At 43.3% G+C, this 24,608-nt stretch overlaps 1 protein-coding gene across 1 annotated transcript in view; it reads right to left on the bottom strand.

Moving 5' to 3' along the window:
• Window positions 1–5,757, bottom strand: part of LOC113010990 (phospholipid phosphatase-related protein type 4-like) — a 69,732-nt gene extending 63,975 nt beyond the window's left edge. The window contains exon 1 of the mRNA XM_026150342.1: window positions 5,221–5,757. Coding sequence (XP_026006127.1) covers window positions 5,221–5,304 — 84 coding nt within the window. The 5' untranslated portion in view covers window positions 5,305–5,757. The remainder of the gene's footprint in view (window positions 1–5,220) is intronic.
• Between the last annotated feature and the right edge of the window lie 18,851 nt (window positions 5,758–24,608).

Genomic DNA, 24,608 nt, shown 5'->3' with positions numbered 1-24,608 from the left:
GATGGTGTGACAGTGTGTGAGATAGGCAATGTACCAGACACAGAGCAACTCTGTCACGGAAAGAAAGAGAAACTGTGATTGACAGAGAATGTTTTCCACCTAAACTCTGTGCCAGGGGCAAACAATGAGCTGAAACGTAATCGTGCACGCTCCTCACAGTTAGCATCGCACGGCAATATTTTATGTATAGCACAGAATCAGCAAACCCTACATGCAAGCAGGCTTCCTCTTCATTACACATTCATATGAAATTCACACATTTTAGCTGAAAATACAACATTTTGGAAAGACTGGCTCGGGAATCTGCCGCGGGTCGGTAGATGGCATGGATCACCTGTGTTACTGTGCATCATAGAGCAGAAAAATATCAACAGGCCTAAAAGCTGGGTGTGTGAGTGAATATAGAGAATTGTGTAGAGGTTGTTTTGTGCGATGCACTGTCAGAATTGTCCTGGCATGCCTTCTCACTAATGCCTTTAGATTAGAGCTGGGCGATATGAGATTTTTTCATATCACGATATGTTTTTTTCATTTCAGGCGATAACGATATCTATCATGATATAAGCCGAATAACTATATTTGTACAATTTAAATGTGCCGTTGCTCACAAGTAAAATGTGAAATAATCAGCAGCTTGTTTTTAAATATTTATTTCCCATAATAAGTTCAACAGGGTAGATGTACTTAAGGAACATGAGACTTTTTCAGATAAATAAAGGCAAATATTGCAAACTACACAAAAGGCAGCCGCTAAAGTGTTTAAGTTTCAAAATAGAACAAACGAAACAGACTAAATTGTCAATTCCACTTAGAAACAAAATATTAATTCTAAAAATAAATCTTAGTTTGTTTTACAGAAGAACAGACAAAACTGACTAACTTTTGTCAATATCAAATAAACTGAGAACTAAAAGGAAATTCTCAATCTCTCCTTGTTGTATAGCTGAGCTTTTCAAACAGTTTTAACAGTTACTTTAGTCTGACAAAAGCCGAATGACGAATTAGCGCTTCCAGTCAGAGACTGGGGCTACGTCCACACGTACACGGGTATTTTTGAAAACGGAGATTTTCCGTTTTCGTTTTAAAAAATAATCCCGTCCACACATAAAGGCAGAAATGAAGGAAAACGCTGCTATGAACATGCCAAAGCAGCAGGTGGCGCTAGATTCCTAACGTGCAGAAATGTTGGCCAATCAGAAGTCTAGAAGCCTCGGTGGGAAAAAGTAAACAAAGCTGGGGCATAGAAGCAGAACCGAGTCGTATGTGTGGAGGGACAGTAACTGTGTGTATATGTAAGCATTTAAACACTGCAGAGAGTAGAATTAACAGTATTGTAGAAATTCATTTCACCGAAACAATAACGTGGCGCACAGTGTGACGTCAAAAAATGCGCACACCTTTGACGCTGCGTTTTCTCCGTTTTTCTAGTCCACACGTAAATGCAAAAACGGAGTTTTCAAAAATATCCACCCTGGCCGGAGTTTTTAAAAATCTTCGTTTTCAGTGACCAAAAACACGTTTATGTGTGGACGAAAGGTGCAAACGCATAGAAAAATCTGTGTTTTCAAAAATACCCGGGTACGTGTGGACGTAGCCTGAGCATGCACCAGTTTATTGTATTTCCAGACTTGCTTTCGGCACATTTACAGTGCACGCTACTCTGTTTTTTGTCAGACTTGAAATAGCCGAAATACCTTCACACTACGGGACTTCTTTGGCTCTTCTGTTCGACAATCTCTCCGGCGTTGGAACCAACATCTGTTTTCTCTTCGGTCACGCTCGGTTGATTTTTCTAGTCGGCACACTCATTTCCTCCATTACCCGGGCGGTACGGTGGCTGGCTGCTTCCCAAACATGTACGGCTTGGCACTTGTGCTGTACGTAACAAGTCACGTGACGTGACGCTGCAGCTGTGATTGGTTCGGCTCTGCGCTACTTAATTTGGATTGGCTGTTCTTTTTTTTTTTTTTTTTTTTTTAAAGAGGACAAGAGCGGCGAGGTCTATCGCGATAGCTTAATTTTTCTATCGAGAAAAAGTTACATACATATCGTTATCGTTCTATCGCCCAGCTCTACTTTAGATTTAGCTGGGCCTGACCACTGGAACGATTATGTCTCAGGGCCAGAAATATCCACGTATCCAACGTCCAACTTCAAACATGACAGTAAGTGAAGGGACCATGAAGAGAAAATTAGAGCGTTCAAAGACTCGCTGTGCTGTCAGACACTTGACCAAGCAGCCAGGCGTGGTTTTACCTCCCATCCTTTCTCTGGACTCCTGTTTCTGCCACACACTCTAAGGAACATGCCCCACTGGTTTGGACGACACATTGGTGCCTGCCATGTGGTTGTTTTGGTGTGTTCGGAGCCAGACGTTAACATTTAAGGAGGAAATAGGGTTGTCTGCTAATGCTTGCACACATACGTGCACATGCATATACTCCACATGCCGCTGGTACTGCCAAAAGGTCTTACTCTGTGCCACGTCATGTTACAACCTGTGGTACAAGAACAAGTGGCCTACAGGAGGTGATGGCAGAGTCAGAGGTTTTCTGAACAGCATCATTAATCAAACTCACAGAAATGCTTTTACAGACTCACACATGTTCTTTTCTTGGCTCTTTGTCTACTTGTCATTAATTAATCAGTCAGTAATTAGAAAAAACAAACTGAGATTTTACTTCCAGTGGCAAACACCTGTGCACAGTACACAACAGGACAGCGTGTACACTCCTGGGTTGTCCTGAAGACTGATTTTTTGACCTTTGGGGGTTTCGGAGTAATCAGCAACAAATAATCAAAGCTTCCCCCAGCAAGTGGAGGGTTGGGGTGGCGAACAATGACACGTCTAATTTGATAAACACAGCAAAATCACCATTAACGTGAGTTCAAGACAACGTTGACATTTCAGCTAGTTAAAAATAGATCACTCAGATAGAAATTCACAAGCAGCAGAAAAGCTCTTACTGTCTCCTTTCACACTGCTGCTCTCTGTCACTGTCTGACCTTGTTTTTCACATTCATCATCGTTGTGAAGCAGTAGGATCCTGTCACCAGATTTCTGCTAAAGGGAACTTGAAAAATGTCTAAATCTAGCAACAATTTGGCGAAATTAGCAGCAGTGAGAAGAAATGTGAAAACAGGAAATCAGCTGACACGATGAAGTATGTTTGGCCTTTTCTGTGCTTTTATTTATTTCAGGTTCTTTATGTTTGGCTACTGCAGATTTTAAGAAATAATTCTACTCATATATGACGCTGTGTGGTCAAATACATCAGCGATCTTCAGCAGCAGTTTGCAGAAGGTTTGTCAAAAATTCTCTTGGGACATTTGTCACTTTGTCGTTCATTTTCAGTCCAGTCCTTGTACCTGAACATTTTCAGAGCAATGATTTTTGTTTGTTAAGTCATGTAACTGACATAACTATTATTCATGCATAAACACCATGCACCAAATTCACAGGATGAACCAGTGTTGTGCCTGCAAATAACAAAGATCATTTATATTTGGTTGTCTGTTATTTGCAGGCATGTCTCAAAAACACACGAGAAAACACAATTTGACCGACATTGCTGGTGGAATATTTCTGCACCAACAGCATGCTGGTTCTGCTCGGTGTTTAACCTTCCCTGATGTCTGAAAACTTGACATATGGTGTGCACAGTGTCCTTAAAAAGGTGAAGGAAAAAAGCACAAGTGGCAATCTGTCGACAGGAGATGAACGGTATCCAAAATTCACAACATTAAGAAATGAGGGAAAAATCCAGCAAAGACCTACATCTTGACCTGAGAGATGCACCTGGAACAAGCCAGCCTTTACAAAGAGAAACGGAGAGAAAAGACACGAGAACTGGCCTGACAATCAGCAGGGAGGGATCTTACAGAGAGAGGAATGCTAAACGTTGGGTCAAACCATCAGTATGTGCAGAGGACGTCAGGAGCAAGGCACAACAGTCAGTGTCAACAGCATCCTTAGAACACAGTACAGGCTCTGTCAGGGTTTGGACTGCACCTCAGCCCATCAGATGCTGATTCATCATGGAAAGCATCTTATTGTGTACAGTCAGATGGTTTCTTAGGTGTTTACAGTCTCAGTAGGTTGCATGTCTAAGTAAAGTAAAATCTTTACTTCCTACTAAACTCCATTGCTGGTGTGTACGTAGAGTCTGAGCAGCAACACAGCCCAGTCTACGCCCAACATGTTCACATTGTCGTCCAAATCTTGAGGAAAATGTCATTTTCCTGGTGCAGCACAATTGTGACTGGGGAACAAAAGCACTGCTGGCGCAGATTTAAGACGTAAACACCTTAGATATGGTGACAAGCAGGCAGAAGTTAGGCTGATGTTTAATTCAGTGTAAAGTTAGACTAACAAATCATCTTTGCACGCACTAACCTGACAGTATAAAGCAACAGATGAAATATTATTATCATGTTCTGCAGTCAGTACTAGAAATACAGATCAAAACAAAGGCAGCCTTAATGGGCCAAAACCAATATTACTGCTATTATTATTAAAAACAGAGATGTCTTCTTTTTAATGCTGCTAGAAGAACGCTGCAGATTGTGGAGCCTACGGGAAGAAGGCTGCTTCACAGTCTGTGGGCGTATAAACGAAATGCAGCATGATGGCAGTAGGATTTAGCCCAGAAGAGGAGAGAAATGACTGTGCAAGTCCAAGCCTCGCACTGATCTGTCGGGAACAGACTAAAGCCCGAACCTGTGGCTGCTAATGTGCTAATCCTGATTATTCAAAACACAATGAAAGTAAGCTGCAGTAGTGCAGCGTTAAATCTGGACTCTCCTCACTCCTTTCTGTCTGCTGGCTCTGATCGACTGTGAGCCATGAACGATATCTGCACACTGACGATGTTTGATCTCAAATCTTTGTCCCCAACAAATCTGCTGTATGCAAAAGGAATCGTAACAGGATGCAGAGTCACTGGCCTCTGAAACATCAGGTAAACATCACTGCTATACCATTACAGCCTGCCTGGCCAACCTAGAGCAAAAAGCATCCTCAGTGTGTATCCACAACAATTTAACAGGTGATTTCTCTGTGAGTGTGTTTGGCTCCCAGGACAGTGACGAGCATCGGCGAGGAGCACCTGCACCAGCTGCCCCCTCCCTCCCTTCCTCCCTCCCTCCACCGTCCCCACCAGAGCAGCACAGACCCATCGCTGAGAGCGTTTACATCGTAATAGACGGACAGATGTTCACCTCTACGAAATAGAAGCAGGGCAGCAGGGTGACGCTGTCCTTGGTCTCCTTCCCGCCTTTCAGTCGCTCCTTGGCACGAGACATCACGAGCGCCCGCTGGTCTCTCCCGTTGCCGGGAGACAGGGAGCTGTACCTGATTCCCGTCGTAATTTTGCCGAAACTGCGGCCGACCCCCCCCTCCCCCTCGACCCTCCCTAGCTCCCAAGCCTCTAACGGCGGACCTCCATCGCCGGGCAAGGTGAGCTGGAAGTGTCGGTGCTTCCTGATGGGGTCCGTCGCCCCTGAAAATATGGTGGCTGGTAGGCTTTAAAAAGCCGTGCTAGCGCACGACTCCAGACACCGTCTCCTCCAGAAGTGTTGGACCGCTGTGGCGACACTCAGACCATTCATCGTGGAAACGTGTGTGATACTGAGAGATGAGCCCTTCGGTCACGCTGGTCCTCCGCAGGTACCTCAGAGACGCTCACCCACTCGCTGTCCTCCAGCTCTGCTGCAGCAGGTGAGCCTGGTTGTGTTCGCCGGAATAAGCGTCGATGGTTCCTGTCGGGCTTTTCAAAATAATCTCAAAGTACTGCTTTTTGTTTGTTTCGGCTTTTTTTTATTCAGTAAATGCAGCACAGTTGCTCTATACATATATATATATATATATATATATATATATATATATATATATATATATATATATATATATATATATATATATATATATATATATATATATATATATATAGAGAGAGAGAGAGAGAGAGAGAGAGAGAGAGAGAGAGCACAGGAAAATGAAGAAGAAAAAGATGTCCCACTATGCACCCATTTAGCCAGGAAAATGTACTGTACTTTCCATGTTATGTGACTGTTTTAGAGTCACAGACCCACTTGTGAATAGTTTTTCGTGGAGTACATGTCAATTATTGACCTATGAAACATATCAGCAAACTTGAGCTGCCACTTTGTTTCTGTTTTTGCCTGACAGAACTGACGACATTCCATAAATTTCTAAGTTATCAGCTAAACAGCAAAAATGTTTCCAAAGACTATGTATGTATCACAAATACACACTTATCTTCTAATTACTATACTTTCACTCACCAACACTGAAGCACAAACATCTTGCAGTTAAACAGTTCGATGCTCTAAAACGGGGGTGTCAAACTCCAGTCCTCGAGGGCCAGCATCCTCCTTGTTTTTGAGTTATCCCTGCCATACCTTCTGCTGATTACCTGGATCAGGTGTGCTTTGCCAAAAAGCTACAAAGGCAGGTTAGTTAGAAAACAAGCGAGACAGCGGCCCCTGAGGCCTGGATTTCGATACCTGTGCTCTAAAGGGTGACAACAGTGCAAAAACGGTCATGCCATACTGTAAACATGCTTTTTTAAATGTACTGCTTGTGTTACATGGACGTTTTGGGGGGGACAGACTCACTTTTTGAGCCAGTCACGAGTGTTAGAGGAGGGATGTGAAATTTATTTTACATCGTAGGCCACATACAGCTGACTTTGATCCTATGTGGGACAATTCATTGGCCAGACTATCCTGTAATCATAAATATAATGTTTTCATTAATTCACAGAAAATGTCATTTTTAAAATGTTTTTCTTATAACTGGGGACTCGCTGTACAAGAAAAATAAAAAAAGTAGTAGCTAAAAACAGAAAAACAGGAATTTTTCTGTCATTTATCTCTTAGTTAATTATTTTTGTGTGATATAAACTGGAATGGGAGAGGTGTTTATCAATGGGAAAAGCTGTAAAACAGTTAAAAGCTCACATTTTCTGAAGCTGTCCAGTGGGCCAGACTGGGGTCTTTGACGGGCTGATTCTGGCCACCAGGCCTGCAGTGTTTCTGACTTCAGCTCTACAGGTTAATTGACACTTCTTCTGTAATAACTACACATATTTTGACATATTAAGAAAAAATACTATAACAAAATCAGGTAGTGCCACTTTGCTCAGCAACTGATCTTTTTTTTACTTCCAAAATATGTTTTTTGTTGTTGTTTTTGTTTGTTTGTTTTTTTAAATATAGCGGTGTGCATCTTCTCCTCCGGTATGTGCACTGCAGACAGGCAGGTTGGAAAGAGTCTGATTTCGGGACATTTTTATTTCCCAGAAAGTCTGACAAACTGTTTATATTCCAAATGTAGAAGTTGTTGATATAATGGCTGAAATTAGCCTAAAAAATGTTACATTTCCTTCAAATTTTCCGCTTTAGATCTCAGTTAAGATGAATACAGTAGCCTATTATTAAAAATAAAATAGCTGAAAACACAGATGTGTTGCATTTTGAAACTGCAGAATGTTTAAAACATGTGGAGGAAACTCGCTAAGCACATGCCTAACATGATCTACGCCTTTGCTTCTGCTGTATCAACACTAACCTTTGAATCACACGTGAAAATCCATCTTCTCAACACACGATCTTCGGAAAAAAATCAAACCTGATCGACGCACATGACGTCACATGTTCTAAAAACCTATTTTCTGCAGCGCGCTTGAATGAATATGAAGGATCCTTTCTCTCAGCACTGGGCCGTAATGTTGTGTAATATGTGGGACACGCAGCCCTCGGGCCATGCTATGGCCGTGGGACACAGCCTGCTGTCAGTGCTGTAACAGGTGATCAATCCCATCACCCACGCTTAGCTTTTCATGAGGAGAGAGAGCTGGAGTGCAGAGAAGTCACTGATCAGGAAAATAAATCATTTACAAATATGATAAATAAACTAATCTAAATACATTTCTGCACTGCATTTTAAGCACATGGTGAAATCGAAAGTGGAAACGGACTGGCATTTTATAGCACCTTTTATCCAAGTATTCATACAGTGCGTTACAACCCGGCATCCACAGGCAGCTCAGAATCACCACTTAACCTACAGGCGAGTCTTTGGACAATTGGACAATGATGCTTATGTATGAGTGTTAATCCTCTAAGGCAGGAATGGCCCAGCGGTCAGTTCTGCAAAGTGTGGAAATTACTGAGACGTCATAAATACAGGGAGTGCAGAATTATTAGGCAAATGAGTATTTTGTCCACATCATCCTCTTCATGCCTGTTGTCTTACTCCAAGCTGTGTAGGCTCTAAAGCCTACTACCAATTAAGCATATTAGGTGATGTGCATCTCTGTAATGAGAAGGGGTGTGGTCTAATGACATCAACACCCTATATCAGGTGTGCATAATTATTAGGCAACGTCCTTTCCTTTGGCAAAATGGGTCAAAAGAAGGACTTGACAGGCTCAGAAAAGTCAAAAATAGTGAGATATCTTGCAGAGGGATGCAGCAGTCTCAAAATTGCAAAGCTTCTGAAGCGTGATCATCGAACAATCAAGCGTTTCATTCAAAATAGTCAACAGGGTCGCAAGAAGCGTGTGGAAAAACCAAGGCGCAAAATAACTGCCCATGAACTGAGAAAAGTCAAGCGTGCAGCTGCCAAGATGCCACTTGCCACCAGTTTGGCCATATTTCAGAGCTGCAACATCACTGGAGTGCCCAAAAGCACAAGGTGTGCAATACTCAGAGACATGGCCAAGGTAAGAAAGGCTGAAAGACGACCACCACTGAACAAGACACACAAGCTGAAACGTCAAGACTGGGCCAAGAAATATCTCAAGACTGGTTTTTCTAAGGTTTTATGGACTGATGAAATGAGAGTGAGTCTTGATGGGCCAGATGGATGGGCCCGTGGCTGGATTGGTAAAGGGCAGAGAGCTCCAGTCCGACTCAGACGCCAGCAAGGTGGAGGTGGAGTACTGGTTTGGGCTGGTATCATCAAAGATGAGCTTGTGGGGCCTTTTCGGGTTGAGGATGGAGTCAAGCTCAACTCCCAGTCCTACTGCCAGTTTCTGGAAGACACCTTCTTCAAGCAGTGGTACAGGAAGAAGTCTGCATCCTTCAAGAAAAACATGATTTTCATGCAGGACAATGCTCCATCACACGCGTCCAAGTACTCCACAGCGTGGCTGGCAAGAAAGGGTATAAAAGAAGAAAAACTAATGACATGGCCACCTTGTTCACCTGATCTGAACCCCATTGAGAACCTGTGGTCCATCATCAAATGTGAGATTTACAAGGAGGGAAAACAGTACACCTCTCTGAACAGTGTCTGGGAGGCTGTGGTTGCTGCTGCACGCAATGTTGATGGTGAACAGATCAAAACACTGACAGAATCCATGGATGGCAGGCTTTTGAGTGTCCTTGCAAAGAAAGGTGGCTATATTGGTCGCTGATTTGTTTTTGTTTTGTTTTTGAATGTCAGAAATGTATATTTGTGAATGTGGAGATGTTATATTGGTTTCACTGGTAAAAATAAATAATTGAAATGGGTATATATTTGTTTTTTGTTAAGTTGCCTAATAATTATGCACAGTAATAGTCACCTGCACACACAGATATCCCCCTAAAATAGCTAAAACTAAAAACAAACTAAAAACTACTTCCAAAAACATTCAGCTTTGATATTAATGAGTTTTTTGGGTTCATTGAGAACATGGTTGTTGTTCAATAATAAAATTATTCCTCAAAAATACAACTTGCCTAATAATTCTGCACTCCCTGTAATTCCTGTTCCTTTTCCTGGCATGAGAAACAGCTGGAGCAAAGATGATTACCAGTAACTTCTATAGACGGTATTGCTGGCTCCATAGTTATTGATTAAAAAAAGTGTGGGGGTCAGGTAAGGGTAGCAGGAGGCACATTTCCAATTATGTTTAATTACTCATTAAAGATGGATAAGTACACCAGCTGGAAGATATGAACCAGGGCAAGTCTCCCACCCCAACCTGCAGAAATAACAGTTCACCACATTTGCTGTAAACCTTGATTTGGATTATATATTTTCTTTTTTCTTTATTGTGATAGTTTCATAATAAGCAGATTAAACACACTGAGACAGAAACTCAGAATACAGATTCATCTGCTGGTTCCCAAACTTCACAGTTTTAACTTCTTAAAAATAAGTTAACTGTAAATATTGGTTTAATTTTAAGCAATGATTGAAAAGTTATCAGCCATTAAAACATCTTATTTATATTTTCATTCACCTGAACAAGGATAAGCACTAAAATCAAAATGTACAAGTTATGTAATGACTACAGTGTTAAAGTTATGCATATACAATGACTGTGCAGTGACAGTACACCAGAATATGTTATGTATCAGCCATATTTATAGTGCTGGGGGTTACATGTGGGTGGCTTTGTAATAACTACAGCAGTATCTCTCCTGGTGGCTGAACAGTATAGGAAGAACAACTCTTTGGAGTCTTTTCCTGCTGCCCTATAGTAATTAGCATCCCAAGGCTCTGATACTTTTGCAACATCCCGTGATAGAGCATATCTGCTATATGTCATGCCTGAGCATTACTAGTGCTAAAGCTCACTAAAACATGTAAAAGAGGCTTAAAGAAAGAAAGAAACTGACCTGTGGTCTGATCCTCATCATGTCCTCATGGCAAGCATGCTTGGTTGTATACTACACTCTGATGGGCTCGCACTGTTTTCCTCATTCTGCTATTCTCAGCTCTGTTGGCACCTAAAGATTCTAGGCCAGCTAAACCATGCCAGTCCAATGGGGGATAACTCCCCCCCCCCCTCCCTCTCTCTCTCTCTCTCTCTCTCTCTCTCAGTGCAGTGCAATCCGGTTGTTCAGTCTGACGTCACTAGCCGTGTCTGGGTCTAAACTCCGCTGCAGGTCCATATATCAAACGATCACTATGGCATTACTGAGAGTTGAAAACTGTCTAAAGTCTTTCATCTTTAATAAAATGATCAGCGTTCTGCTCTACCAGGTGTAACAATTGAGTTTAACATCCAGGCATCCATGAAAACGGAATTTATGACATTTAACGGAGTTAGAAGTTAGCAGGGAGTTAGCTCGCTAGCTTCTATCTAAATACAATATAGCATGTCCTGACTGCAGGGTATTGGAAACAAATTAAAACGTACAGCTCTGCTATCACTTCCAGCATAAATGAAGACAGAAAACTAAACAGCAGTGACGTTTGTAGGGTTACTGAAGTTGGGCTAGCTGGTATATAATGATGTGCTACGTGACCGCTAGCGACACAGCTATGTTAGCATAATATAAACAAGCTAACTTTTTTTCCACTGGATAAAAGTTAATGTGAGTGTTCTCGGTGGTCAGAAACAAATGTAATCGCATGGCAGGATGCTGTAAAAGGACCAAACTTCAGCCAGGAGAACAACTGAGATAATCCATCCACAATACGAGGTTAGTCATTAATATACTGCTGCATGGGCTGGGCTGTAGTTACATCCTAAGTTTTTAAAAACTGAGCTTAAATAAATGATTAGCGGTAATAAAAGCCGAGGGAGGTCAACAGGGATCACTGACTGTTTTAGGAGCTTTTTGAGATCAAATAGAAGAAAATACATAACATTAAACATGTTAACAACACAAAAGCCATATTAAACGCAGATTACTTTAGACCCGGAAGTAGGATTCGTCACGTCATCACTGAACAACCGGATTCAGTGGGGATTTTTTTTTTTTATGTTTTGCCCTCCTCCCAAATCCTTCCATCCCCATCACACATGCAGGGGCTTAAGGTACAGGTGTGTCACTGAGGTGCGAGGTCAAGGTCAAATTTATTTCTACAGCACATTTCAAACAGCCGATGCTGCACAAAGTGCTTAACAATATAAAAATGGTATTAAAAAGCAACAATGTAATACAATAATAACAATAAAAAACAATAATAGGACAATAAAAGAATTAAAACAATAACTAAACTAATTCAAATAAGACCAGAATGCCTGGGTCATAGTGTGTTAAAAGCCAGGGCATAGAAATGTGTCTTTAGTAAAGATTTAAATTGCTCAAGTGTTTGTGCAGATCTAATATTTAAGGGGAGACTATTCCAAAGTCTGGGACCTGCCACAGAGAAGGATCTATCACCACAGGATTTGAGATTAGTCCGTGGGATGGACAGCATTAGTTTTGAGGTAGACCTCGTGGTTTTTCCTGGAGCTCTTTGTTGTTTGCTTTCTCTTCTGTTTTTGTTCTCCATACGGGTGACCCAGGTGTTTGTTTTTTTTTCTTTTCTTTTCTTTTCTTTTTTCCCCCCCTTCTCACCGTCTCTTCTCCCCTCTGGTTTTCTTTCTCTCCCTCTCTTTCTTTCATTCTTTCTCCCTGTCCTATCCCCCAGTCATGTCTGTCCCGTTTGTAGCAACTGAAAATAAAATAAATTCATAATTATAATAAAGGTCAATCAATCAATCAGTCTTTATTTATAAAGCACTTTTCATACAAAAAAATGTAGCCCAAAGTGCTTTACATAGTTAAAAGCAGCCCACCCCACCCTCCAACTCACTCCCCACACTCTCATTAACATAAATGACACATATCCCCCCCCCCCCCCCCCACACACACACATGCACACACTTAAAGAGTAAAATTGGGCTGGGTTCGCATGAGCCAAGTGAGGAAACACTATAACCGAGAGCCGTCTGCACCGGGAGCCGGTCACAGACCGCAGCCTCCAGGCTGGGCACACAGCAGGAGGGAGGCAAAGGAGCCCCCCAGCCAGGCTGAGAGGACCCCCAGAGACCCAGCAGCCACGGTCGATCACAGCCCCGGTGCAGAGAGCCCCCTCCGAGGAAACACTCGAGATATGACACAATAGGATATATACAGGGTAAAACGATAAAATAAATAAGAACAGGATACAATATAAATATAAATATAAATAGAGTAAGAAGATTAAAAAATGAATAAGAATAAAATCAAGAAATATTAGGTAAAACCTAAATTAATAATATAAATAGAATAACAGGATAGAATAAATAAGCATAAAAAATAAATAAACGCTAAGTAAAAGCTAAATTAAAAAGGTGGGTCTTGAGCCTGTTCTTAAAAACATGTACGTTCTCTGCGGCCCTGAGCTCCTCCGGCAGGCTGTTCCACAGACGAGGACCATACCACTGAAAGGCTGCCTCTCCGTGAGTATGTGTCCTGACTTTAGGGACAGTCAAAAGGCCAGTACCAGAGGACCTCAGGGTCCGCGAGGGTTCGTATGGTAAAAGCAGATCTGAGAGATAAGAAGGCCCAAGACCATTAAGACATTTAAAAACCAGTAAAAGAACTTTAAAATCGATCCTGAAACACACGGGGAGCCAGTGCAGCGATTCTAAAACCGGTGTAATGTGGGCCCGCCCTCTGGTCTTCGTCAGCACACGAGCTGCCGAGTTTTGCAAGAGTTGTAAAGGTGAAATATTCTTCTTAGGAAGACCAGAGAGCAGGGCATTACAGTAATCAATGCGACTGGTAATAAAAGCATGCATCAGCATCTCCGTGTTGGCCCGAGAGAGAATAGGGCGGACTCTGGCTATATTTTTTAGATGATAAAATCCAATTTTGGTTACATGTTTAACATGTGGGATAAAACCAAGCTCAGAGTCAAAAATAACACCCAGGTTTTTCACTTGTAGTGAAGGACATAGTGAAAATGCCTGTAATTTAGACAAGAGTTTCTCTCTCTGAGCCTCAGGACCAACAATTAAAACTTCAGTTTTGTCCTGGTTAAGCTGTAAAAAGTTTTCTGCCATCCAAGATCTTATATCCAAGATACAGTTAAAAAGGGCATCCATTTGTCTGGTGTCATCAGGAGACACGGAGATGTATAGCTGCGTGTCATCAGCGTAACTGTGGATGTTCACTCCATGCCTCCTGATGACACTGCCGAGAGGCAACATATACAAATTAAAAAGTACAGGGCCTAGAACCGACCCTTGAGGCACACCACATGTCATTTTATGGATCTTAGAGGAGCATGTATCCATACTCACCATAAAAGATCTGTCAGAGAGACAGGAAGTGAACCAGTTGTGTACAGCACCAGAGAGGCCCACCATGTGTTTTAGTCTGTTTAAAAGAATAGCGTGGTCTACTGTATCAAAGGCTGCGCTTAGATCCAGTAGCACCAGGACTGAGAGCTTTTGGGCGTCCCAGTTACATCTAAGATCATTTAAAACCTTTAGGAGAGCCGTCTCTGTGCTGTGGTTCACCCTAAATCCAGACTGGAATATCTCCAGGATCTGTCTATCATTGAGAAAATCATTAATCTGAGTAAAAACAAGTTTTTCTAAGATTTTATTTAAAAATGGTGAGTTGGATACAGGTCTGTAGTTATTAAAATCATTACAATCCAAATTGCTCTTCTTCAGAAGGGGCCTCACCACCGCCGTTTTAAAGGCAGCAGGGAAGACACCCAACTGAAGAGAACAGTTCATCATGTATAAAAGCTCAGCCTCAAAAAATCCATAAAGTGTTTTAAAGAGTGAAGAAGGAATTGGATCTAAAAGACATGTGGTGGGTCTCACTGTGGAGAAAACCTTCTGAAAGTTCTCAGCATTAACCAGGACAAAGCTGTCCAGTGTCTCCTCAGGTACAATCGAGCCATCAGATGTGTTTACAATCATATTGCGATTAGATAAAATATCAGATCTGATGGCGCTGATCTTTCCCCTGAAGTGGTCTGCAAACTGCTCACAGAGCGAGTCTGTGGGGTTCTTTGGGAGCTGTTAAAATCAGGGTTAAATAAATGATCTATGGTGGAAAAGAGGACCTTGGGATTATTTTTGTTATTACTGATTATTTTGGTGAAGTATGAATTTCTTGAGTTCCTTAATGTATTATTGTACATTTTAAGTTGCTCGCAAAGTATTTGATGGTTGATAGTATTTTTATTTTTCCTCCATCTCCTTTCTGCTGCCCTGCAATTTCTTTTGAGTGTTTTGACTTCTTCGTTTCTCCAGGGTGATGCATGTTTTACGTTAATCTTTTTGGTGGTGAGTGGAGCAACGGAGTCAAGGCTTTTCTTCAGTTTGCTGTTGAAATGATTAAAAATCAAATCGCAGGGTGCAGGTAGAATCACAGGGGGGCATTCGTCTAAAACCCTGGTAAAATTTGCAGCCACTTCAGAGGTTAGAGAGCGCCTCCTCACAGTTCGCACCGAGGTCTCCCGCTGAATAAAACCGGTGATGTTAAAAAACACACAGTAGTGGTCAAAGACAGCCAAGTCAACAACAGAGGACACGCTGGTGGACAGCCCATGGGTGATGAATCAAATGGACCAATATGGCAAGGCCATGATGATCCACTTGGTAAAATAAATCCGCTTGGCATCTTTCTTGGCCTTAAGACAACAATTCTGATGGCTAAAGATCCAAACAGGACAAAAAAAAAAGAAAAAAAATAGATAAATCTGCAAATCATCAGCAAAACAGTGAAATGAAATGCTGTACCGCGAGAAGATGGAGCCCAATGGCAACAAATAAAGTGCGAACAGAGCAGGACCCAAAATAGAGCCTTGAGGTAACCCGTATTTAAGAGGGGCTATTTTGGAGTTGTGGGGGCCCATACTGACATAAAAAAAACCTTTCTGACAAATAGGACCGAAACCACTGTAGGGCAGATCCTTTTAGGCCAGCATGAAATTCTAGCCTTGATAACAGGATGTCACGGTCGACCGTGTCAAAAGCTGCTGACAAGTCCAACAATAAAAGGGCAGCAGGGCTGCCAGAGTCCAGAGTTAAAAGAATATCGTTAAAAACCCTTAAAAGTGCCGTCTCAGTGCTATGTAGTGATTTAAAACCAGATTGAAGTTTTTCAGAGATCATATTAAAATCAAGGTGGGCCTGCAACTGTAGGTAGACCACTTTCTCCAAGACCTTAGATAGAAAAGGAAGCTTTGAGATAGGCCTGTAGTTGGACAGAACAGTTGGGTCCAGGTTTTGTTTTTTAAGAAGAGGCTGAACTACAGCTTGTAGCATGATGGGACGCAGCCTGTAGCAAGGGACGTATTAATTAATCTCAGGATAAAAGGCCCAACAGTATTAAAAGTGCTTTTAAGCAAGCTTGGAGGGAGACAATCAGAGGGGCAGTGTGATGATCTTAGGTTACTAACTACCGCGGTCAAGTCCTTAAGGGAGACGGGATCAAACTGCTCTAAGACAGCTGAGCACACAGGAGAAGGACTCTGATCTGAGGCAGCAGACAACGAGACAAGGGCCCTAATCGATAGGATCTTGACATTAAAAAATGCTAAAACATCATCGCACATACTTGGTGAAGAAATGACTCCAGCATTATCACGTGAACTAAGAAAGCGGTTAAGGACATTAAAAAGTACCTGAGGCCTGTGACTGTTTACTGACACTAAGTTTGAGACAAACGTTGTCTTTGGAGTTTTTACAGCTTCTTGGTGAGCAGAAAGACGAGTCCTTAAAGTCTGTAGGTAAACGTGCAATCTGTCCTTTTCCCATCTCCTTTTGGCGCGTCTGCAGTCACGTCTGAGGGAGCGCGTAGGTGCAGGAGGCAGTCCTCCTCTGTCTCCTTCTGGCCACCTGTGCCTCAGTTTTGTCCACAACTTAGACGCTCACATTACTCACACTCTCATAACACATACATATAGGGCCTTGGGGGTGGGCACATTAAACGGCATTCAGAGGACAGTCTGTTCATTCACCGTCACCTCTGGCGCCGGTGCCCGACTCTCGATTTTAAACACATGTAGACATTGAGGGTTCTTGGGAGGGGCCGTGCTGACACCAGCTGCTGTCTGGCAGAGGTAGCTGGCACTGTGCCCCTGCCATGTTTTAAATGCACTTTAGAGCAGCACGCAGCAACACCACATATGAGCGGGCGGCGTGAGGTATGGGGTCTTCACACCCTCGTCACCATTGCAGATGGGGGCCGGGAGGAGGAGCTGGCCATCTGGTCTGGGTCCGAGCTGGTGGGCTTCCCCTCTGGGGGTGCTGGTGCCTGGACCCATTTGGGGAGTGTGAGTGCGTGTACTGCGTTCAGTTCTGTGTGTCTCCGTGTTGTGCGAGTGCTGAGTATTTGTATATGTGTGCACGAGGGTGGGAATGCATGTTTGTGTCTGTGTGTGCCTGTTTGTCCATGTGCCAGGTCGGGTCATAGACCCCACCTCTCTGGGAACATCTGAAGCCCCTCCAGGTGTGGGGGCCTGGAGGGGCTAGGTGCCCAGGTATGTAGTGGCTCACTCCTGGCGGCTCCTTGGCAGGGCCTGGAGCCCGTGGCTTGGTCGGGCCCCTTCTGGGGTGTGGAGGGCCCCTGGCTCTCAGATCTCTGGGCCCGGTGATCGTTCCACCCTGACTTTGCCAGTTCTCAGCAAAGCCTGCGGGGTTGTCACCATGGCCCCCTGTGGCTTCTGCACTGTGGCTGCTGCTGGTGACCCTCCCCCCCCTCTGGGGCTCTCCTCAGCTCTTTTCTAGGTGGGTGGTGCGACTGCCCCTCTGGTGGTCCTCCATGGGCTCTCGTGCTCTGGGGGGCCTCTAGATTTCTGGGGCCTGGATTTCCTCGATGCCTGCTTCATGTCCTGGGAGGCAGAGCTACGTCACGGGCGGCACAGGAATGAACCTAAAAGCAGACACTGAACTCGGAGTGGTTCGATGCAAAAGTGAATTTATTTACAAGTGAAAAGTGAAAGTGCACAGGAAAAGTCTCGCAGAGAGGTGGGTCTGAAATCAGAGAGAGAGGAGTTAGCGATATGCGCCGCCAGGGACGGGACATGACTGTACTGTGGAATGTGTGGGTGGCTTACTTGAGACAAGGGTGAGCGGCACTGCGGGGGAAGCCAGAGAAGGTCCGGGGTGTCGATGAGCCGAGAGGGAAGCGTCCTTCCAAGCGGAGCAGGCGAGGATAGTGAACAGGTGGGCAGGCAGGTGAGAGTGATCTTCTGATTACGCAGATTGACAGCAGCTGATGTCCTTACTGGCAGAGATGCAACTGACGTGACTAATGTTGCTGTGAGCATCCCTAATGCTCTTAGAATTTGTTTTACTACAATGAAAACATTTAGAAAAACTGAACCATACTACTGTCATAGTCCCTCTATGTATTGGCACTGTAACGTTGGGTTGTGTTGTGTGGTTGAGAAGAGGCGGCAAAACACCTAGCAGGCTAGGCGGAAGAATACACACCCACGCTGGTGTTGGGAATTCCACAGTGTGTTCTTTAATATACCTTCTCTTCATCAACCATATAAGCCCGGTTGAACGGCTGCAGCTTAACAAACATAGCGCACAGTGTTCGTACAACCCATAACGTTGCAAACAAAGGTGTCTGGAGAGGTAAAACATAAAATCCGTCCCTCCTCATGCACTAGCGTGCAAGCACATGTCCACACAATCACAGAGAGAGAGAGCAGAGCAGTGGCACAAACTGATGACACCATCAACCCTCGACTTGGGTGTCTTAGAGGGACACCACACCATAGTGGCTGTTACATATTCCCCCCGGGTTAAACAAAGGCTGTCCTCAGCCGAACCCAGGTGACCCTCCTCCCGCTACCCCCTTTCACTACACATAGCTACTTTAGGTAGTAAGCAGGTTGTGGAGGAATTGTTACACACCTGTACAGCATCGGTACAGTCCAGACTTAACCAGCCTCCATACATGGTCAGCAGGATAAGAAGTTAAAACCAAAACAGGGAAATGTACAGTGCAAAATCGACAAACTGGCATACATGACAGTGTCCCACATGGTGAATGTCCATTTAAATAAATGTTAAAGAAAGAAAATAAACTTAGGATAGCCAGGACAATTACAGAATGAAATTCCCTTTTTCTTTCATTGTGTTTCTTCTTATTCCTCAAAAACAGCAACAGTAAGCATAATATGTGAAAACAGTACCAGAAAGTACTGTAGAAAACTTAAACAGCAGTCATGTCACAACAGTAACCAACACGAAATAGGGGAGACCGGGGATAGTTGTTACGTGGGTCAGTTGTAACACTTCCAGTTTCTCCAATCAGGGCTAAGTTTCAAATGATGTGACTCATCCTGTGCATGCCCAATTCAGTTCTGCTATCACGTGAAAAATCAGCACATTTTGTCAAACACAGACAATTTAACACGAAAAAAAGTAATTTGTATGCCCAAAAGTAAGTTTTTCTACTTTATTTCAATTTCTAATAGCATTATCTACTTTGCAGTTAAACTCATCAAACTTAAATTATGTTATTTGTATGTCTATGGGGATATATTCTGTGTAAGTCTTTAGTGCTAATGTTTAGCCGTTGGCTGTAATGTTAGCTAGTTCATGGCTATAGGAGTCTGGGTCAGTTGTAACAGCAACAGTCTGGGTTAGTTGTAACAATAATGCAGATGTTACCACACTATTACTTTAACTTATATTAAACAAGTTTGTGAACGACATCAGCAGAGAGAGGTTCACTGGTCACTTTTGTATATGCGGTTAATGCCATTGGCAACACAATTCCTCCACTGTTTGTGTTCCCACATTATGCAGACCACTGTGTCAGAGATGGGCCAGTAGGAAGTACTGGTAGTGGAAATAAATCAGGATGGGTGCAAGAAGCAGATTTCCTCATCTTTCTGAAGCACTTTGCAAACCACACCAAGGTAAGCCATGATAAAAAGTAATGGAATTGCGATGCTGGTGAACAACTACATTTTTTCAGCTTCATTGTTATGTTCAAAATTGGTGCAAGAGTTGTAGGTTATAATGCCCACTGAGCCAATGAGGCCAAACTCAAGGAAGACCAACCAAAATTAATGTTCAGTTGCAGAAAATTCCATAATTTGTCTTTTTTGGGGGGTTGGAATATGTTCAAAAGCTAGATTTCTGCATTCTGTCACACACACAGCTACATAAATGGCTCTAAGTGCATTCATGTGTTGAATAAACAAAGATTACATGTTAATATTTTGTTAGTACCCTTATTTCATTGTGTTACATTTCACCCCAGGATATGTTACAACTAACCCAGACTATGGGGTTAATTGTAACATTTCACTCTTTGTGTTTGAGGCCATACCATGCACTGGGTAATTGTGCTGCAGAGAAAATAGCTGCACTATTTAATAGCCGAGACATGTAAATACTTTGCATTACATTTTGAATCCACTACCTTAAAAGAGCTCCAATTTACAGACAGAAATGTGAAAAATGTTACAACTATCCCCGGTCTCCCCTACATTAGAAAAAATACAAATTCAAGAACTATGGCAAAGCCGCATCGAACCCACGCCCAGGAAACGCAGGTCCACGCACATCCAATGGAGCCACGACGAAGAGGCCAGATAGAGAACGGCACCACAGTCCACAAACAGCGCTGGAGCGGCTCCAGTCGTTGCCACGGAAATGCAACGCCGCGACCCTTTGATCCTCCCGACGTCCGTGTCCAGGCCAGCCTGGTCCGTTCCCGCGAAACACGGCAGACATCCACTTTGCCGCGCTGTACCTTTTTATGTACCAATCATCAACTGCTCGAAGATACTGCACACTGAGGTCCAAGAGAAGATGTTCGGGCGCCATTTTGTAACGTTGGGTTGTGTTGTGTGGTTGAGAAGAGGCGGCAAAACACCTAGCAGGCTAGGCGGAAGAATACACACTCACGCTGGTGTTGGGAATTCCACAGTGTGTTCTTTAATATACCTTCTCTTCATCAACCATATAAGCCCGGTTGAACGGCTGCAGCTTAACAAACATAGCGCACAGTGTTCGTACAACCAATAACGTTGCAAACAAAGGTGTCTGGAGAGGTAAAACATAAAATCCGTCCCTCCTCATGCACTAGCGTGCAAGCACATGTCCACACAATCACAGAGAGAGAGAGCAGAGCAGTGGCACAAACTGATGACACCATCAACCCTCGACTTGGGTGTCTTAGAGGGACACCACACCATAGTGGCTGTTACAGCACCTTGTCATGGTGGAGGGGTTTGTGTGTCCCAGTGATCCAAGGGACTATGTTGTCCAGGGACTTTTACTGCCCCCTGGTAGTCTCCAAAAGCAAACAGGTCCTGTGTGAGGGGACCAGACGAAGAGCTCTTTATCGTGTTTTTTGTTGTTTTATTTTTGCTGCTTGCTGTCTTGTTTTCTGTGCTCTTTGCCAAGACTTGGATGTGGTGCCTTGCTTAGGATTACCATAATGACCCTAATATCAGTAAAAAGCACAGAATTGCTGCTTTCAGGAACTGCTGGAATTTTGCAATTGCACCAGTGGTTCAAGAGTCACGGTAGTTTGACACCGTATTCACACATAAGGATGTTCATAAGTGCACAACGCACCAGGACATCCTAAGTAGCACTCAGGTGAAGAGAAGGGCAGAGCTGTTAACTGATCAACACCTGGTGGCGAGTTGGATCAGGTGGTGGGAAAAGACGTCGGACAGACCTGGCACACCCAAATTTGCCAGGTGCACTGGGAATGCCTGGCAGAGGCCCCAGTCTAAGAGATCTTCAACTCCCACCCCCAGCAGAGCTACAAAAGATTTGATGGGAAGCTGGGGACACTGAGTCTGAATGGAACGTTCTACACCTCCATCCCTGAGGCTCCTGCAAGGAGCTGCAACTGCAAGGTGTTGCTTTTCAGGCTTGTTTAGCCTGTAGGATTTCTGACACAGCTGATGGGTACTGGCAGTCCAAATGGTTTGTGGCTCGGATCGTAGCTGAAGCAAAAACGCTGGTGTGGGAGATGTTTGGTGAGGCCATGGATCAAGACTTTCAGTCTGCCTTGAAGCAATTCTGGCAAATTTTCATGCAACTGAGGAGGGAAGCAGTGCTCTGCTCACACAGTGTATAGTGGGGGTGGGGTGCTGATGTGCTCAGGTAGTTGGGAGTTGGAAGGAATACTCCGAGGGCCTCCTTAATCCCACTGACACACATTCTGTAGAAGAAGCTGAGTTTGGGGACAAGGGGGACGACGAGCCCTCTCCTGAGGCCAGGTCACTGAGGTAGTTAGACAACTTCTTTGTGGCCCCTGGGGTGCACAGAGTTCTTGAATGCTCTGGATGTTGTAGGGCTGTTTTGGTTGACACACCTCTATACCATATCACATGGACATCTGGATGGTATCTCTGAAATGACAGACTGGGGTGGTGGATCCCATCTTTGATAAGGTGGTGGGTGTTCTCAAACTTCAGGGGGATGACACTACTCAGCCCCACTGGAAAGGTCTATACCAGGGTACTGGAAATGTGAGTCTGTCCATCAGTTCAACCTCGGATAGAGGAGGAACAATGCAATTTTTAACCTGGTCGCGGAACACTAGACCAGTTATTTATCCTTTCAAAAATATTTGAGGGTCCATGGGAGTTTTCCAAACCAGTCTACATGTGTTTTGTGGACCGAGAGAAGGCATTTCCTGGGTACACTGTGACGATAAAGGGATTGACATGGTCAGCAACAATGAGCAGTTCGCCTGTAACATTTAAACAATCCTCAGTGGGGGCCAAGGAGAGCAAAGTGTGCCAAGCAAATAAAGTCACTGTCATATTATCATCTGTCTTTGTTGGTTTTAATTTATTTGAAAACAAAAAACAACAACAACAAGAAAATATTCCCCACGCCATTATACCCCCGGCAGCCTGAACTGTTGATACAAGGCTGGATGGATCCTGCATGGATACTTTCAAGTTGTTTATGGCAAATTCTGACCCTACCATCTTAATGTCGCAACAGGAAACAAGACTTATCATACCTGGCAATCAATGTTCCCTCTAATGTTTCACGTGTCTGAGCGAACACACAAACTCCCCGAGCGTCCCTTGGACCACTGTGAGCGACAGCAGACGTGTGCACTGTGGTCACGCTGGCATCGAATCCATCCAAGTTACATGTTTTATTAAAGTAATCAAATTACAGCATTTATGTTAGACTACTTTTAATTAACTGTCCATGACCTGTGCAGCATGTTAACACTATTAGAAGTAAAAAATAATTTGAACTTCAATTTTGAAAACACAACTTTCTTTAAATAAAGCTCTGACTTGTATTCTGAGTCTGTGGTCTGGGAGAGAGTCTGTAACTCTGTCTGCAAAATACAGGATATAATGACCAATGTTGGGCAATTAATTATGTAGTTACTTCTTCAAAAAAGTAACTGAGTTTTGCAAACAACAAAGTTTTTTGCAGCTGTTTACCTAAAAATGCAGCCAAGACGTTTTTAAACAAACATTTCAAACTATTTACAGAACAATCAGCTGTTCTGCATCAAATCTGATGCCACACAAATTATTTGTGCCGCTCCAAAAATAATTTCTGTCCACTATGAGATGAAGGAGAACAGCAGCCTGATACCTGCAGGCCTGACAGCAGCAGATGTATCACTATCGTCTTTACCGTTTCTTCCCGCAGTAAACATAAACAACGACAGTATTCAGGAAGAAAACCAAACATTGCAGATATTTTATCATAACTCTGGTTTTACGTGGCCGATCAACACAATTTAAAAACTGGTATAAAGTCCACACTTTGTCCGTCAGTTGTTCCGTCTGTCCTGCTCACGTCTCCAATGGTTGTACACGTTGTCATTAATAGGGATGGGTATCGAAACCCGGTTCTTGTTGAGAACCGGTTCCCACTGTTTCAATTCCTTGGAATTGTTTGCCATTTTTGCAAACGATTCCCTTATCGATTCCAGTCGCCCCGAATGACGTCACCACGTTGCGGTGCGTCATTTACCTGGCAGGAAACACGGCGCCTAAACGGCTCAAACGCTCAAAAGTTTGGTTATACTTTACAGAACGAATGACAACAGGGCAACTTGCAATACTTGCAAAGTAGATATTTCATTTAAGGGAGGAAACACTACGAATATGCAAAAAACACGCGATGACCTTAAATGAATGTCGTGTTTTTAATTCCGCTCCGGACTCGTGAATCTCAACCCAGCAGCAGCGGTAACGTTTGCACCTCCTCTCCTGTTAATGCGGCAGGTAAATAATCAATAACAGTGCATATTATGTTAGCGCGATCTGCCTTATTACAAACCTGCCATTACTGTGCATTTAGGTGACCATGATGAGACAGAGTCTGGCTCAGATGCTGGCAGTTCTTGCTGCAGTCTACCGGTAGCGTCTCCTTTCAGGCAGGATAGACGAATGTCACCGAGCAGTGACTCAGTTTGTGGTCAAAGGCTTGCACCCGTTTGCCACAGCAGATGATTTTCAGTAAGTGAATGTGTTTAATTGTAGGCAGGGGCATTACTGGATATTCTTGTGTAATTGCTACAGAATAATTTATGTTATACTTTGTTGTTGCTACAGAAGAATATTTATTTTATTATTTTACATATACATTTTTTTCCTGGGGACCCTGTGACACCCCATTGAAGAGCCACAGGCTGGATCTCTTAAGATGTCACTGTTGGGTTTGTAAGGCCATGTTACTCCTAAATTTCTATCTTGTTCAAAGAGAAGATATAAAACAAAGTTCTAAGCTAATCGACCTTAGTGTTCTCCTTTTTTAAAAGAATCGATAAAGAATCAAATCGTTAAACAGAATCGAAAATGGAATCGGAATCGTGGAAATCTTATCAGTACCCATCCCTAGTCATTAACGTGGCTTCACTCCACATCAGCCGCTTTGCCAGCTAAA

Source organism: Astatotilapia calliptera, chromosome 18 (genome assembly GCF_900246225.1).
Source record: "Astatotilapia calliptera chromosome 18, fAstCal1.2, whole genome shotgun sequence".
NCBI classification, from domain to species: Eukaryota; Metazoa; Chordata; class Actinopteri; order Cichliformes; family Cichlidae; genus Astatotilapia; species Astatotilapia calliptera.
The sequence above is the reverse complement of the archived record's forward strand: the minus strand, read 5'-3'. Positions and strand labels throughout refer to the sequence as shown.